Source organism: Mustela erminea, chromosome 2, assembly GCF_009829155.1.
Source record: "Mustela erminea isolate mMusErm1 chromosome 2, mMusErm1.Pri, whole genome shotgun sequence".
Lineage (NCBI taxonomy): Eukaryota > Metazoa > Chordata > Mammalia > Carnivora > Mustelidae > Mustela > Mustela erminea.
Genome location: NC_045615.1, coordinates 99,003,757 through 99,015,768, shown reverse-complemented (window position 1 = coordinate 99,015,768; position 12,012 = coordinate 99,003,757). Strand labels below are relative to the sequence as shown.

General features: G+C 53.5%; 1 protein-coding gene across 9 annotated transcripts in view; it reads right to left on the bottom strand.

Annotated features, from left to right (window-relative positions):
• Positions 1-116: 116 nt before the first annotated feature.
• The window catches only part of ADD1 (adducin 1), an 82,561-nt gene continuing 70,665 nt past the window's right edge, over positions 117-12,012 (bottom strand). For 2 of the 9 annotated variants that reach the window (XM_032333643.1, XM_032333646.1), the window contains exons 13-16: positions 11,210-11,302; positions 6,638-6,794; positions 4,219-4,317; positions 117-1,939 (exon numbers count right to left, since the gene is read on the bottom strand). In XM_032333643.1, coding sequence (XP_032189534.1) covers positions 1,572-1,939; positions 4,219-4,317; positions 6,638-6,794; positions 11,210-11,302 — 717 coding nt within the window. In that variant the 3' untranslated portion in view covers positions 117-1,571. Of the gene's footprint in view, positions 1,940-3,477; positions 3,513-4,218; positions 4,318-6,637; positions 6,795-11,209; positions 11,303-12,012 lie in introns of those variants that run through there. The other 7 variants (XM_032333649.1, XM_032333651.1, XM_032333644.1 and 4 more) reach the window with 4 other exon arrangements.

Here is a 12,012-nt window from a genome sequence, read left to right as displayed (position 1 = left end):
CTCTTGAATAAATATTGAAAAAAAAAAACTACTTGAGGCTCTCTTTTTGGGACTCGAGACAAATCCTATCTTAAAGGAGCAAAGGAAAGCAATTAAATATAAAATTGCTTCCCACGTTTAGACAAGGAAACTGCTTAAAGAGTTTTATTTGTGAGTAAAACATGTTACAGTGAAGGACGCAGGACCCATCCTCCCAAGCCTGTGTCCATATACACGACTAAACTTCATGTGATACAAAGAGTTAAAATAAACTACAAAAGTAAAATGGAAGTCATTGCATATGTGGGACAAAAGAAGGGCCAGAGTCCATGGTTAACTGAGGGACAAGGTGAGGGGTGGGGAACCTGGATACCACCAAGGCAACAAAACCATACCCCAGAGAAAGCAAGTCTCTGGAAAGCTCGAAGCAGCAGGTGGCGCCATGCAGCCAGCCTCAGGTCCTGCTTGGGGTCAGGAGAGGGAGACCCCAGCCCACTTCTAGGGAGGTGATGAGCTGGCACCTAGCCAGGCCTACGCCAGGGAGCCCCCAGAATGAGCCCCCACTAGTGTCTGCTGAGCAGCTGCACGAGATTTTTCAGGAATCTCAGTGAAAATTTATGATGTCCCATGAGAAGAGGCAGGCCCGGCTCCACAAATGACTACTGTGAGAAGCTGGGGAAGGACCACTGAATCCCCTTCTACCTTAAGCGACCTTTTACCAAAACCAGGGAATCCTTCAGACTGGGTTAAATTAAGAGGCACTCCCTTCCCGGTTCCCGAATCTCCCGTGCAGGAAGTGAGCAGCGCTTTACAGCACTCCACAGCAGGACCAAGGGGGAAACTAAGCCAAGAGCAGCCCCTTCATGTTCATGGTCAAAAATGGAGGCTGAATTGCAAACCTGATGAAAGAAAATTCTAGAAAGGACTCTTCTCACTCTTCATGTCTCTTCTCTAGGACTGGAATCTGGAGACCCCAGTAAGAAAGTGGAGGCCTCTGAACCCCATTTCTGGCCTCAGGGCCATCAGACATGCACAGGGCGCATGGGGTGTACACAGGCCCCTTTGCTGTAGGGTCCCAGAATCAAAGGCCGTCAGGGTACCTGGAGCCACTAGTGGGCTCAGGAGTGCTTTTACAGGGCTGAAGCTCTGTAGCTACGACCCATGGAGCAAGAAACGCCAGCAGGAAGCTCCAAGTCTGACCCAGTCACCTGAGACGTGGGGGTGAAGGGAAGCCTAGAAGACACACAGCATGGGGACTGCACCACAGGAGAGGGAGGGAAGGCCAGAGCCGCCAGGGCCTCCAGCTGTCCAGCCGGAACAAGGACGCCCGGGCCCGGGGGAGTGCATGAAGTGGGGTGCTGGCCCAGGCAGGGCAGACAGAAGTCAAGGGGCCGCAGAGACATGGCTCCCCCATCGCCCCCAGGCGGAGGCCCGCTGCACACGCACACGAGGTTAGCACCGGTCTACGTGGGGATTCGGTCACACTGTGAGGAGAGCTCTAGCTACGTGGAGAGATGGGCTTTTTGCATTCCATGACAAGACAGGACACGATGGGGGCAGTCTGGTGGCATCGGTGTGTGCGGGACGGGCCTTCAGGAGTCACTCCTCTTCTTGCTCTTCTTCAGAAAGGAGGGGGTGCGGAATTTCTTCTTTTTCTTGGAAGGGGACTTGCCGGGAGACCCGTCGCTGCCAGGGTCCACGGCAACCGCCTCCTCAGCAGCTGGGGAGGTGGCTTCTTCTGCCGCCTGGGCGGAGACTGGCTCGGGGCTGGCCGCCACAGGGGACCTGGTGGGGCTGGGAGGCTCATGGGCTTCACAGAGCCCCTCCTCCTCCTCCTCCTCCTCCTCCAATGTGGGGAAGCCGAGCGCTTCTGAAGGCTCATCAGGGGACAGGTCGGGGAGAGTCGGCTTAAAGGTGGCAGCTTCGCTGTCCTCTCCAGAGGTGGGCTCCTGCGGCAGGTCTGGCGGGTGGGGGCGAGAGACAGGGCTGAAGGGCAGCTGTGGGACCTGGGTGGGGCACCCTGAGAGAGGCAGTGCCCTGCACCGAGACGGCCGCGGGGCTGGGCTCTAGGGGCTTTTACTGACACGACAACAAGAAACCCTAAATCAGGTCTACTCTACTTCAAGGCTCACAGTACAAAATGGAAACGTAACCTTAGTGGGGAGGGGTGGGGGGCATTCTCAGCTCCTCCTCGTGGACAGTGTGCGGACAGACCAAGGCATTCAGACATGGTCGACCTCAGGCCCCAGTCAGAGAGCTGGACAAGCCGGCAGCACTGCACTAGGATGTTGTTCTATGTTTAACACTTGGACAGGAGTCTGTTCTAGAACCCTAAGGGCATGTATTAGTAGTCCTGAAATTAGGCCTAAATTTGGGTCCACAAACCTGGTCTCCCCCAAGAAGAAACCCATGGAAAACTCCATGGTTAACCATGGTTAACTCCCAGACCCCGTGCGTACTGTGTCAACATCAAACAAAATAAAGCCACTGGAGGCTGGAGAATGAAAGAACAGGGGGGAACTGTAAGGTGAGGCACAGGGACAAAAACCAGGCCAGCTTCAGCATTCAAACATGGGAACTCGGGGTACAAGGGAACACGAAAGGGCAAAAGGTAACTCGCAGTGAAGTTACAGGCTGAGGGTGGGTTTCCAGGAAAGTTCCCATCACTAGATCTCTACAGAGACTCTGACCAGGGGGGAAACCAGTTTTGTAGATTTTTATAACATCCTACAAAGTTATAAGCGATTGGCTGCTGAGGCAAAACTAAACTTAGTATGGAAACACCAAGCCACAGGCCGGGCCAGGGGAACCCAGCCGGCGCTGAGCGTGGGTGAGAAGCGGCTGCAGGAGGCTCTGGGCCACAAACACTTTAGCGCTCCAGCTCTGGGAGGCTGGGGCCACCCCAGCCTTCCCCTGAGCCACCTGCTGTCCTGGGACAGTTCAATGTCCTCCCTCACTTAGGGGGACAGGAGGAAGTTGGCATGCAGAGGTGGCCTGTGAGTGCCTCGGGGAACTTGACCATGTGACCAAATGCCACATGAAAAACAGAGTACCAGACAGAGCTCTCCTGCCCCACTCCCCAATTATGCTTAAGCTCTCGGCTTAAGCCCAGATCCCAATAAAGGCAACCCCCATGCAGCACGAGGCAGACGCACCTGCCTGAACCTAGTCTGTGTGTGTGTCTGATCACACCAGGCAAGCAGAGGCTTGGCAGGGCCACATGACCGCCCTGGACCTCCTGAGGCCACAGGCCTGGAGTGGCACCCTCGGTCCCCAGGAGCCCCCGGGGCAGGCTGCCACCACCCAGCTCTCCGGCAACCGGGCCTCTGCCAAGATGCCACTGCCTGGGAGGGGGAACTAGGTACGAAGGGGGGGGGGGCTCTGTTTTTACTTTGAATAAACAGAAAACAGAACTCACTAAGCAACAAAGCAGCAGGAGAGTGAGGCAAAGCACAGGGAGCGCGGGCTGAGCAGCAGGCCGGACACGAGCGGTACTTACTACGGTAAGAGGTATTCTTTAGCACATCCGCCTCCTGCTTGTAACGCAGCCGCAGAAGAGAAAAGCACAGGGAGAGAATCTAGGCATTCAGTCACAGCCACTGGGTTACAGGAGGAGAACGGCTAAGCCATTCTTGTGGACAAACAGTGGGGAGGAAGGCGAGTCACACGCTCCCCACAGGCACGGGAAGCACAACACGGAAGACCGAGGGACAGACACGCAGGCCACACACCACAGACACACAGTGGGTGGTCTGAGAGGCCAGTGGAGGCCAGCACGCTGCACGGACTGATTACTACGGCAGGTCACACGCGGTCCTGCAGCCCAGACACAATGGAAGACATTTCTAGAGGGGTGATCTGGACACAGTACGGCTTGAGAAATGCATAGCAGTGGGCAAAATGGACATCATAAACGAAGGTGGGATCCGATCCCCCAAGTCTAGCTTCCCACCTTGTCCTGACATCTCACTACCAAATCTGCTGCCTCGAGGGACCCAGGACAGAGCCAAACCAGCAGGAGCAAGGGAGACGGGGCCCAGTTCAGAACCATGTGTCATGCTGGTTTCCACGCAAACACTTGCTTCTTCACCACTGTCCGTTCAACTACTGACACCCGGGCACTCTCCCTCATTGGACAGGACATGAAATCGGCCTCTCACGGCAGACGCCAGATCACAGGAGGCCATGCACCCTCCCGTGGCCGGGCAGCCACACGCTCGCATCCACCTCAGAGCTCACCTTCCTCAAGCTTGACGGGGGTGCTGGGGGGGGTGTGGGGGGCAGCAGGGGCTTCTGGAGGACTCTTTTCTTTCTCTTCTCTGGCCTCGTCCAGATTCTCTGCAGACGGACGGAAAGTGAGAAGCACATAGTAAAGAACATCAGACATCATGGGCCTTCACCCTCCTCAAAGGCAGCCAGGCCCTCCTGCCCTGTCCATCCAGCTGCCTCGAGGCAGAATATTCTCATTCTTGGGGGCATCCAAAAGACTAGGAGGGCTCACGGCCACACTGTCTTCATCTCTCCAAGGAGACAAAGAAGACTGATTGTGACTGGGGTGTGGATCTGAATCTCAAAGATTCAACCAACTCTGGATAAAAAAATAGATTTCCACTTATTCCAAAGAGAATCTGCCAGAGCTGACATTGTAACACACGGTGACTGGTGACCCCCGGTGTGTCTGCACCTGTGCTCCAGTAAGGAGCCTCTCCCCATGGCTGAGCCAGGAGCCCAGGCACCCTCACCCTACCTGCCACCCCAACGGATGTCACATGAACACTGCATTGGTTTTCTTTTTTTTTTATCCAGAGCATTTTCTACCAATAATTTAAACCTGGCAATTATACTTTAACTTTCTGAAGTAAAATATGCTAAAGAGGACCAGAGGGAAAGCTGCAGGTACAAGGATCCAGGATCCAGAAAAATCCGAGTCCACTTCTCATTTAGGGAAAAATACATACCAGTGTTATCCTAATTCCTTAAATCTCTTTCTCTCATTTGAATTTTTCATATTAACAGCTTGACATCACTAAGTCTCATACTTTGAACAAGCGGCTATCATCGGCAGGGCCTCTGATCTCTAGAGATGCCAACCTACTTTCCTGAAGCCACATCCCTGTGAACAAAGGTCTTTCCATCTCCCAGGAGCTCCCTCAACCAGGAAAGGTTTGCTTCCTTCCTCCTGCGGGAAGTGCTACCATGTAGCACCTCCCGGGCCGAGGGACAGCACTGGGCAGGGGTCTCCTGGCTGTGTCCCCCAGGTCAGGGCTCCCATGGAAGACAGCTCAGTGGTCACAGAGCACGGTCACAGACACCCCATCCGCTCAACGGCTGAAACACCCCTCACGGAGCCTCACGTGCAAGGATACCCATGTGTCTTGTGACTTCACTCAAACAATGTTTTCCTGTAACCCAGATCTCCCAAACATCAGAAGGGCCCAAAGGGCAGACACATATGTGCACTCTGGAATACGGTTCACCCACAGGACCAGGAGCTCAGGCCCGCACGCCACCCCAGGGCAGGGCTGATGGTGGCAGCATGGACAAAGCTCTCAATGGGGCTGCGTGCACTGTCCAAGCATGATGATCAGAAGCAGAGCTCCGCGCCAAGGGCAGACTGGGCTCACTCCGCTTCGATGCACAAAAGTCTTAACCCTAGCACACAGTGACTAGAACGTTAACAGCAGTGATGCTGCAACACACTAAAAACCACTCAGCAACCCTTCTGTGTGCAACCCAACTCCAACAGCATCTATATAATACGGTAGTTGGTCTACAAGACCAAAAAAACCTAAATCGGAGCAAATCAGAGGTTATCTGAGGAGTGATACATAATTCCCTGGACAATCCCCCGTGGACCCAGGATCACAAACACCATGGGACTTCCATCCCACAGGCTGATTCCTAGGGAAAAGCTGGGAAAGATGTGTGGTCCCTGCTGAGGAGGCTTTAGTACAAAGACCAGGGTTGGAACTTAAGGCCCTGAGGACGCAACATGAGCCTCCTGGATGAGGATGTCTGTGCCCAGGGCATTCCTGGTAACCAACCAAGGCTGCTCAGGGAAAGGGAGCCTTCACGGCAGAGGTGGGAGAGGCTGGATTCTCGAGTTAGTCCTCCAAATTCTTGAGCCTACTTTTCAAAACCTAGAGTTTGAAACCATCTGCTCCATGAAATTCTGGCTCTTCCTCATGGATTCTCATTGTTGCAAAATAGTCTCTTTGTGTTTTAGTTTCCAAGAGAAACAACAGCTGCACCAGCAGGGGCCACACTCCTCCCTCAGTCTGGGCAGGGGCCAGAGGAGTCAACATGCTAGCACATGGGCCTGCGACCACACCCTGCCCAGGGAGACCCTCTAGATTTGTGCAGAAAGACAGCAGCCCGGCTCTTGGGCAGTCTCCCACAGAGCCGGGCTGCATCTCCCTCCTAAGCAGACTGTTCTCAAGAGTGTTTCCACTTCTAATCCCCCAGAACTACGTAATGTATAAGGAATAACATTCTGGTCTTAACCCCAAACACAAGGCTGATCTTCTATGCAAGCGACAGTCCTCATCACCCCCCGTCAATACGTGGGCACAAAGGAGCTCGCAGAGCACTTTCTCTCTCTCTTTGGGCACCATGCACGTGGAGTGGACCAGGATGTCCAGGACCCGTGCACACTCACCTTCAGGGCCCTTCTGCTTCCGCTCCACCTCCCGGCGGTACTCCTCCAGCTCTCTGTCGGTAAGCGTGTTGAAGGGGTTGGGGCCTGTGGTGCTCACAATGACATGGGGCTGGTACTCTTTCTCAATGATGGCCTTGGAGGCTGTCACTAGCTCCCCCTGCAGACAAAGAGGCCCAGTTCTGCAGAGTCCTTCCCAGAGGGGACTCTCCCCGCTTGGGGCAAGGCTGCAGACAGGGCAGGGTGGGTGGATTTCCTAGGGCACACAAACAACCCTGAGACTTGGCCTGGGCCTCACCCTGGGCCCTGAGGCTGAGGCTGAGGCCGAGCTGCAGCCTCCAGTAGTCAGAGACAGAGAAACACAATTTTGAAGGTACAGCTACAAAACAAAAGTAACAGGAGGGAAAAATCCTCGGAAAGTCCAGGTTTCAGGTGCAACAGAGAACACATAGCACCTGGGGGAGAATGCTGTCTCCTTCCTGGCAGGGATGAAGAGCCATCTTTACATCGACTGCCCTCCTGACATCAGGAAACCCCCAGGATTCCAAGTCAGGGAAGATATGCTTGGATACTGGCTTCCTTTCTAAGTCTACAGACTAAATTCTGTTCTTTTAATCATGTGTTTCATTTATAACTAGCTCCTAGAACCTATGGAACCTATCCCCAAACACCGAGAAATTTTTTAAGTCCCAAAATACCAGTATTTGAGGAATTTGGAAAAGCAAGAATGTGTAGGAAAGAAAGAGAAAAAGCAAGCAAGCAGAGCAGAGGTAGCTAGCAGTCAACGGCCCAGTTTGCAAAGGGAGGCAGCCCCATGCTGGGCATCCCTGGGGTGGGGAGGCAGGCCTGGAGGGAGGGAGCCGGCGGGGGGCAGGGGGGGGCATCTCTGGGGCGTGTGAAATGATGTCCAGCCTCAGCCTCCACTCACCTGTCCCAGCACAGCTCTGTGCCCACCGCCCAGCTTGGCTGGCCCCCAAATGGCCTGGGTTCATGTTCTGAGAAAGTTAACCAGAACACACGCACATGCCCATTACTTAACAGGAGCTTCCAAAAACAACCCATGATAGCAGAATCCAAAATTCTGATGTTAGCCCTGGTCTGTCCATACTCTTCTCAGTAAGACACAACACCAATGAGAGACCATGCCTGAGCAATGTGTATGAGAGACAGGGCCAGACTGAGTGCTGGGGAAAGGCAGCTCACCTGGGCCACCTTATGCCCTGGCCAAGGCTAGGGGACCTGGGCTGAGAGGCTGCTGTCCACCAAGCTGGGTAGAGAGAGTCCAGAGGACTCCATGACTGATCAGGGACGCAGGGCCAGGGAAGAGAAGCAAAGGACCTGCTGGAATTGGCCACATTTGCTCAGAGAGCCTCCAAATTCAAGCTGACCTTGATGGTCAAAGGGAGTCCCCTTTATGAACAACGCTGACCCAAGTTCAAGTGCCCATTCACTCAGAAGCAGCCCTATCTCCCCGGGACAGAGGACTGAACCCCTGCCCGCTGCTCACCACTCCTGGATCCCTGTTCCTGCGCACAGGCCCTGGGTCTGTTTCCTTGAGACGAGCCTGCAGGGCCGACAACAGCCAAGGCCTGACTGCGTGGTTCCCTAAATCTACGGCAACGTATGCCCTGTACTCATGCCCTGCCATCACGGTCAAAAAAATGAGGAGATGATATGAGGTTTGATAGAAACGTTTCAATTCACGTCAATCAAAAGTTCAAATCAAGGGATGAATAAAATATCAAGATCCACCTGCCACAGAGACATCCATGCACCAGGAGGCCATGCCTGCCCTGAGAGCCCTGACCCTCGAGGCACAGCACAGTTGGTTCCCACCTCTGCCAGCCAGGCCTCCCTCCTCCAAATTCCTTAGCCAGCAGCCAACAGCTGCCAAGACTCAGACTCTGAACAGACTGGGGGACAGAGGGAACCTTTTATCTGGGGGAAGAAAACAGAGCAAGGCTTGGGATGCAGAAGGAAACAGGTCCCCCATACAGCAGCCTGGACTGAGAAACTAGGGTGTGACGTGGCTGCTCTCACCAGCAGGCCGCGGGGAGGCTCGTGCAGTGCCCCTCACTTCCAGCCACAAAACAGGGGCTCCCAGCAGACCAGATGCCCAGGCACTGCTTCTGCACCTGGCTGAGGCAGCTGGCGAACAAAATGAACACAGCTAGTGACCCTATCTCTCCAAGTATCAGGCTTTCATCCATAAAACCCACTCAAGTTTGAATTCATGTTCTTAGTGTCGGGCCACACACTACTGAGTGCTCAACACCAAATGCATCATGTAAGTCTGTGAGGTGGGCCCAGGCCCCTCGTGTTCTACCAGACAGCACAAAATGTGGGAGGGCCACAGCCCACACACACAGAGATACACAAAGAACAGGGGCTCATGGTACCCAGACCCAGTAACAGCTCTTGGCCACGCTGGGCAGCCTTCAGCATAAACTTGTCCACCCTAACCTCTAACAGCTCCATTCATCAGTAATGAAGTCCAGAAAGTGCCAGAAAGCCCCAGGTTACAGCCTGCAGGCACAGCACTGGAGCCAAGAGAGCCTTCAGCTGTGCTCAGGATTCCTTTTGGAACCAGAGTATCGGGGTGTGGCTGAGAGTTCACAGCTCCTTGTTCTGTCAGAAGACAACATGCTCTGAGTGAACGGCCATCACCAGGAAGGGAGAGACAGAAGCAAAGGAAAATCCTTCCCAAAAGCTCCAACCTTCCTAAGTCCCAAACACACATTCCTCAGATTCTCAAATGGAAAACAAGTGACTACACACCCACCTCACTGGAAAGATGACATTTTTAGGATATTTAACAAAGTCCTTTTCACTGGTTCGAAGAGAAACTCAGGTTGCCAGCCAGCAGCCCCCATCTTGCAGAAGGAGCAATACAGTCTGCATTTTGAGCCCCACACAAAGGCCATGGGGACAACTTTGGTCAAGGGCATTGGTGGAATCATATTCTCAACATAGAAATAAAATATGCTTAGTCAGTGGGAAAAAGACCAAGGGTGCAAGTGTGAGCAGCAGGAGGGTGATGGAGAAAACGCAAGCTGAATCAAGGATCCCGGTGTGGGGACACCAGCATCTCAGCTGGCTGGGCACACTCTCCTGGGCTAACTCCAGTTGGCGCACGGCTCACGCAGCACAGTGCTCAGATGGTGGAGAGGATACCAGGACCGCCGGGAACTCTGTTCCCACCGACTCTGACCTCCTGGCCTGGGGGTATCCCCATCTATCCTTCATGAAACATAGGAGACGGGGCACACACCCATGTCTGACACTGCTGGGGCAAATCCAGAACGGGGGCCAAGGACCTGGCCCAAGAGCCCCATCTCAGTACCGCCTGCCTTCCAGTGAGCCCTGGCAGCATGCCGGCAGAGACCGCTATTTGCGATGCCGTGCCTGAGGGACTGCAAGCAAGGACTGTTCCAACCGGCTCTGCCCGTGGGGCCACAGGGTGGCAGCCATGGGTGGACTCCGCACAGGAAGCCCTGGGGCTCGTGGACTCAGCACACCTTCACACATCTGAGAAAAAAAATGAGGAACTCACAAGATCATAAAAGCTTCGAGCCCAAAGTACTGAGATGCAAAACAAGTACGTCTTTCTCCTTTGCTCTGAGGAGTTCCTCCAAGAATGGCAGCTGGGAGTACATTCTAAACGGTAAGAAACGGTACACATGGAATGAACACGTAGGTACGCAAAATAGTGTTATTGGTGGGGATTCCACACAGGGACATATAGCTTTTGGTAAGATCTGCTTCTTCCTGGCAACTGGAACATCACCAATGTGATAGTTGCATCTCAATGGAGGTGTATGAGTTGAAAGAGACACACCCCCAAATGTCCTTTGAATGCAGGGTGAACGTGACTACGACTTGAAATGCACAGGGAGCCGCAGTCCACCCCAGCCCAAGTAGTGCAGCCTGAACGCTCAGGGAAGGTCTCCTTCCACCATGTCAGACACGTACATGGAAGACAACTCTGGGCTTCAAATGCCCACGTGTTCTTTCCCGTGAAACACTTTTAAAAAATTATCCAGGATTTTTTTAAGGGAAAAAACAAAATCAATTTCATCAACAATAAAAACTGACCAATGTCCCCGTCCTCTGAAATGTCTTTCAATCATACAACCTCCAGTTGCCATGTTCACAGCACGTGCTGAACAAGCAAAGGTAGAAGGTGCACAGGAGAGCCGCCACTGCCCACCGTCTACCCACACTACGCCTCTTGCAATCGGCCTCTTATAAAAAGGCAAACTAAAAACCAAAAGCATGCACTAAACCAAAGTCACGTGCAGAACTTGGGAAACGTTAAGGACCACATCCTTAAAATGGGCCCGCTCTCCACAGCCTTATGGAAAAACAACAGTTGGGGAAGTAGCCTCAGACCAAACGTGTCCATGGAAGAAGAGGCAGAGCAGAACCTCTGAGCAAGCCCATGGATAATTCTGAGACAGAGTCAAAGCTACTTCAGTACGTGAGATGGCGCCGAGCACGAGCAGACAGTGAGGAGTGGGGCAGGTGAAGAGGCGCGCGCGTGCTGACGGGGAGGTGAGACAGGGTGGTGAGTACCTTTCTAAAAGAGAGAGATCTAGCAGGACTAAAGGTCTGCTCTGTAAGCTCGAGCCCTTCGATTGTTTCCGTACAGTCAGAGAGGGGTGCGTCCTGCAACAGTAAACTGAGTCATGAGAGCCCACCAGGCCCAGCTTTGAAACATCAACGGAGAGCACAGGACGGAGCCAGCCAAGGGCATGCAGCAGACAGCCGGCGACAGCAGTGGTGATGGCGCGGCCATGTGCGAGCACAGACCACACAAGCAGGGCCATAGCTGGCCTAAATGGGAAAACGGTCACCTACCCTGCCATCATGTGTAAAGCGTTAGGTGGCAACTTCATTTTCAGAGATAACTACTTACACAATTATCTTCCACGTGCCACAAAGTACAGCCCTTCTCTAGAACAGTGTAAATGCAGAGACCACATTTACAGGTGCCCTCTATGAGCACTTTACCCCAAGCGGCACTTTATTGCAGAAAGCAATACACATGGAAACACAAAGTCCATTAAACCCACCCTCTTCTAGCATTTTCCAGAGTAAACCACTAAACTAGGGCGCACCCCGGTCCCCAAGCAGGCGGCGTGTGTGCCACCATCACCAGGGCATGCATCACGTGGCGCAGAACCGGGGTCGGGCAGGGGGAAGGGGGGGGGGCGGACGCGGCCCTCAGGCATGCTTGTGCTGAATCTACAACTTCAGGAAAAGTGGCCGGGTATTTCTTATCAAAAGGCTTTCTCACGGAGATAAAGGGTTGCCTAGAACACTTACCTCACTGAGTCATTCTCTCCCAACTCAAGACTAATTCTGGAGTGGAGAGT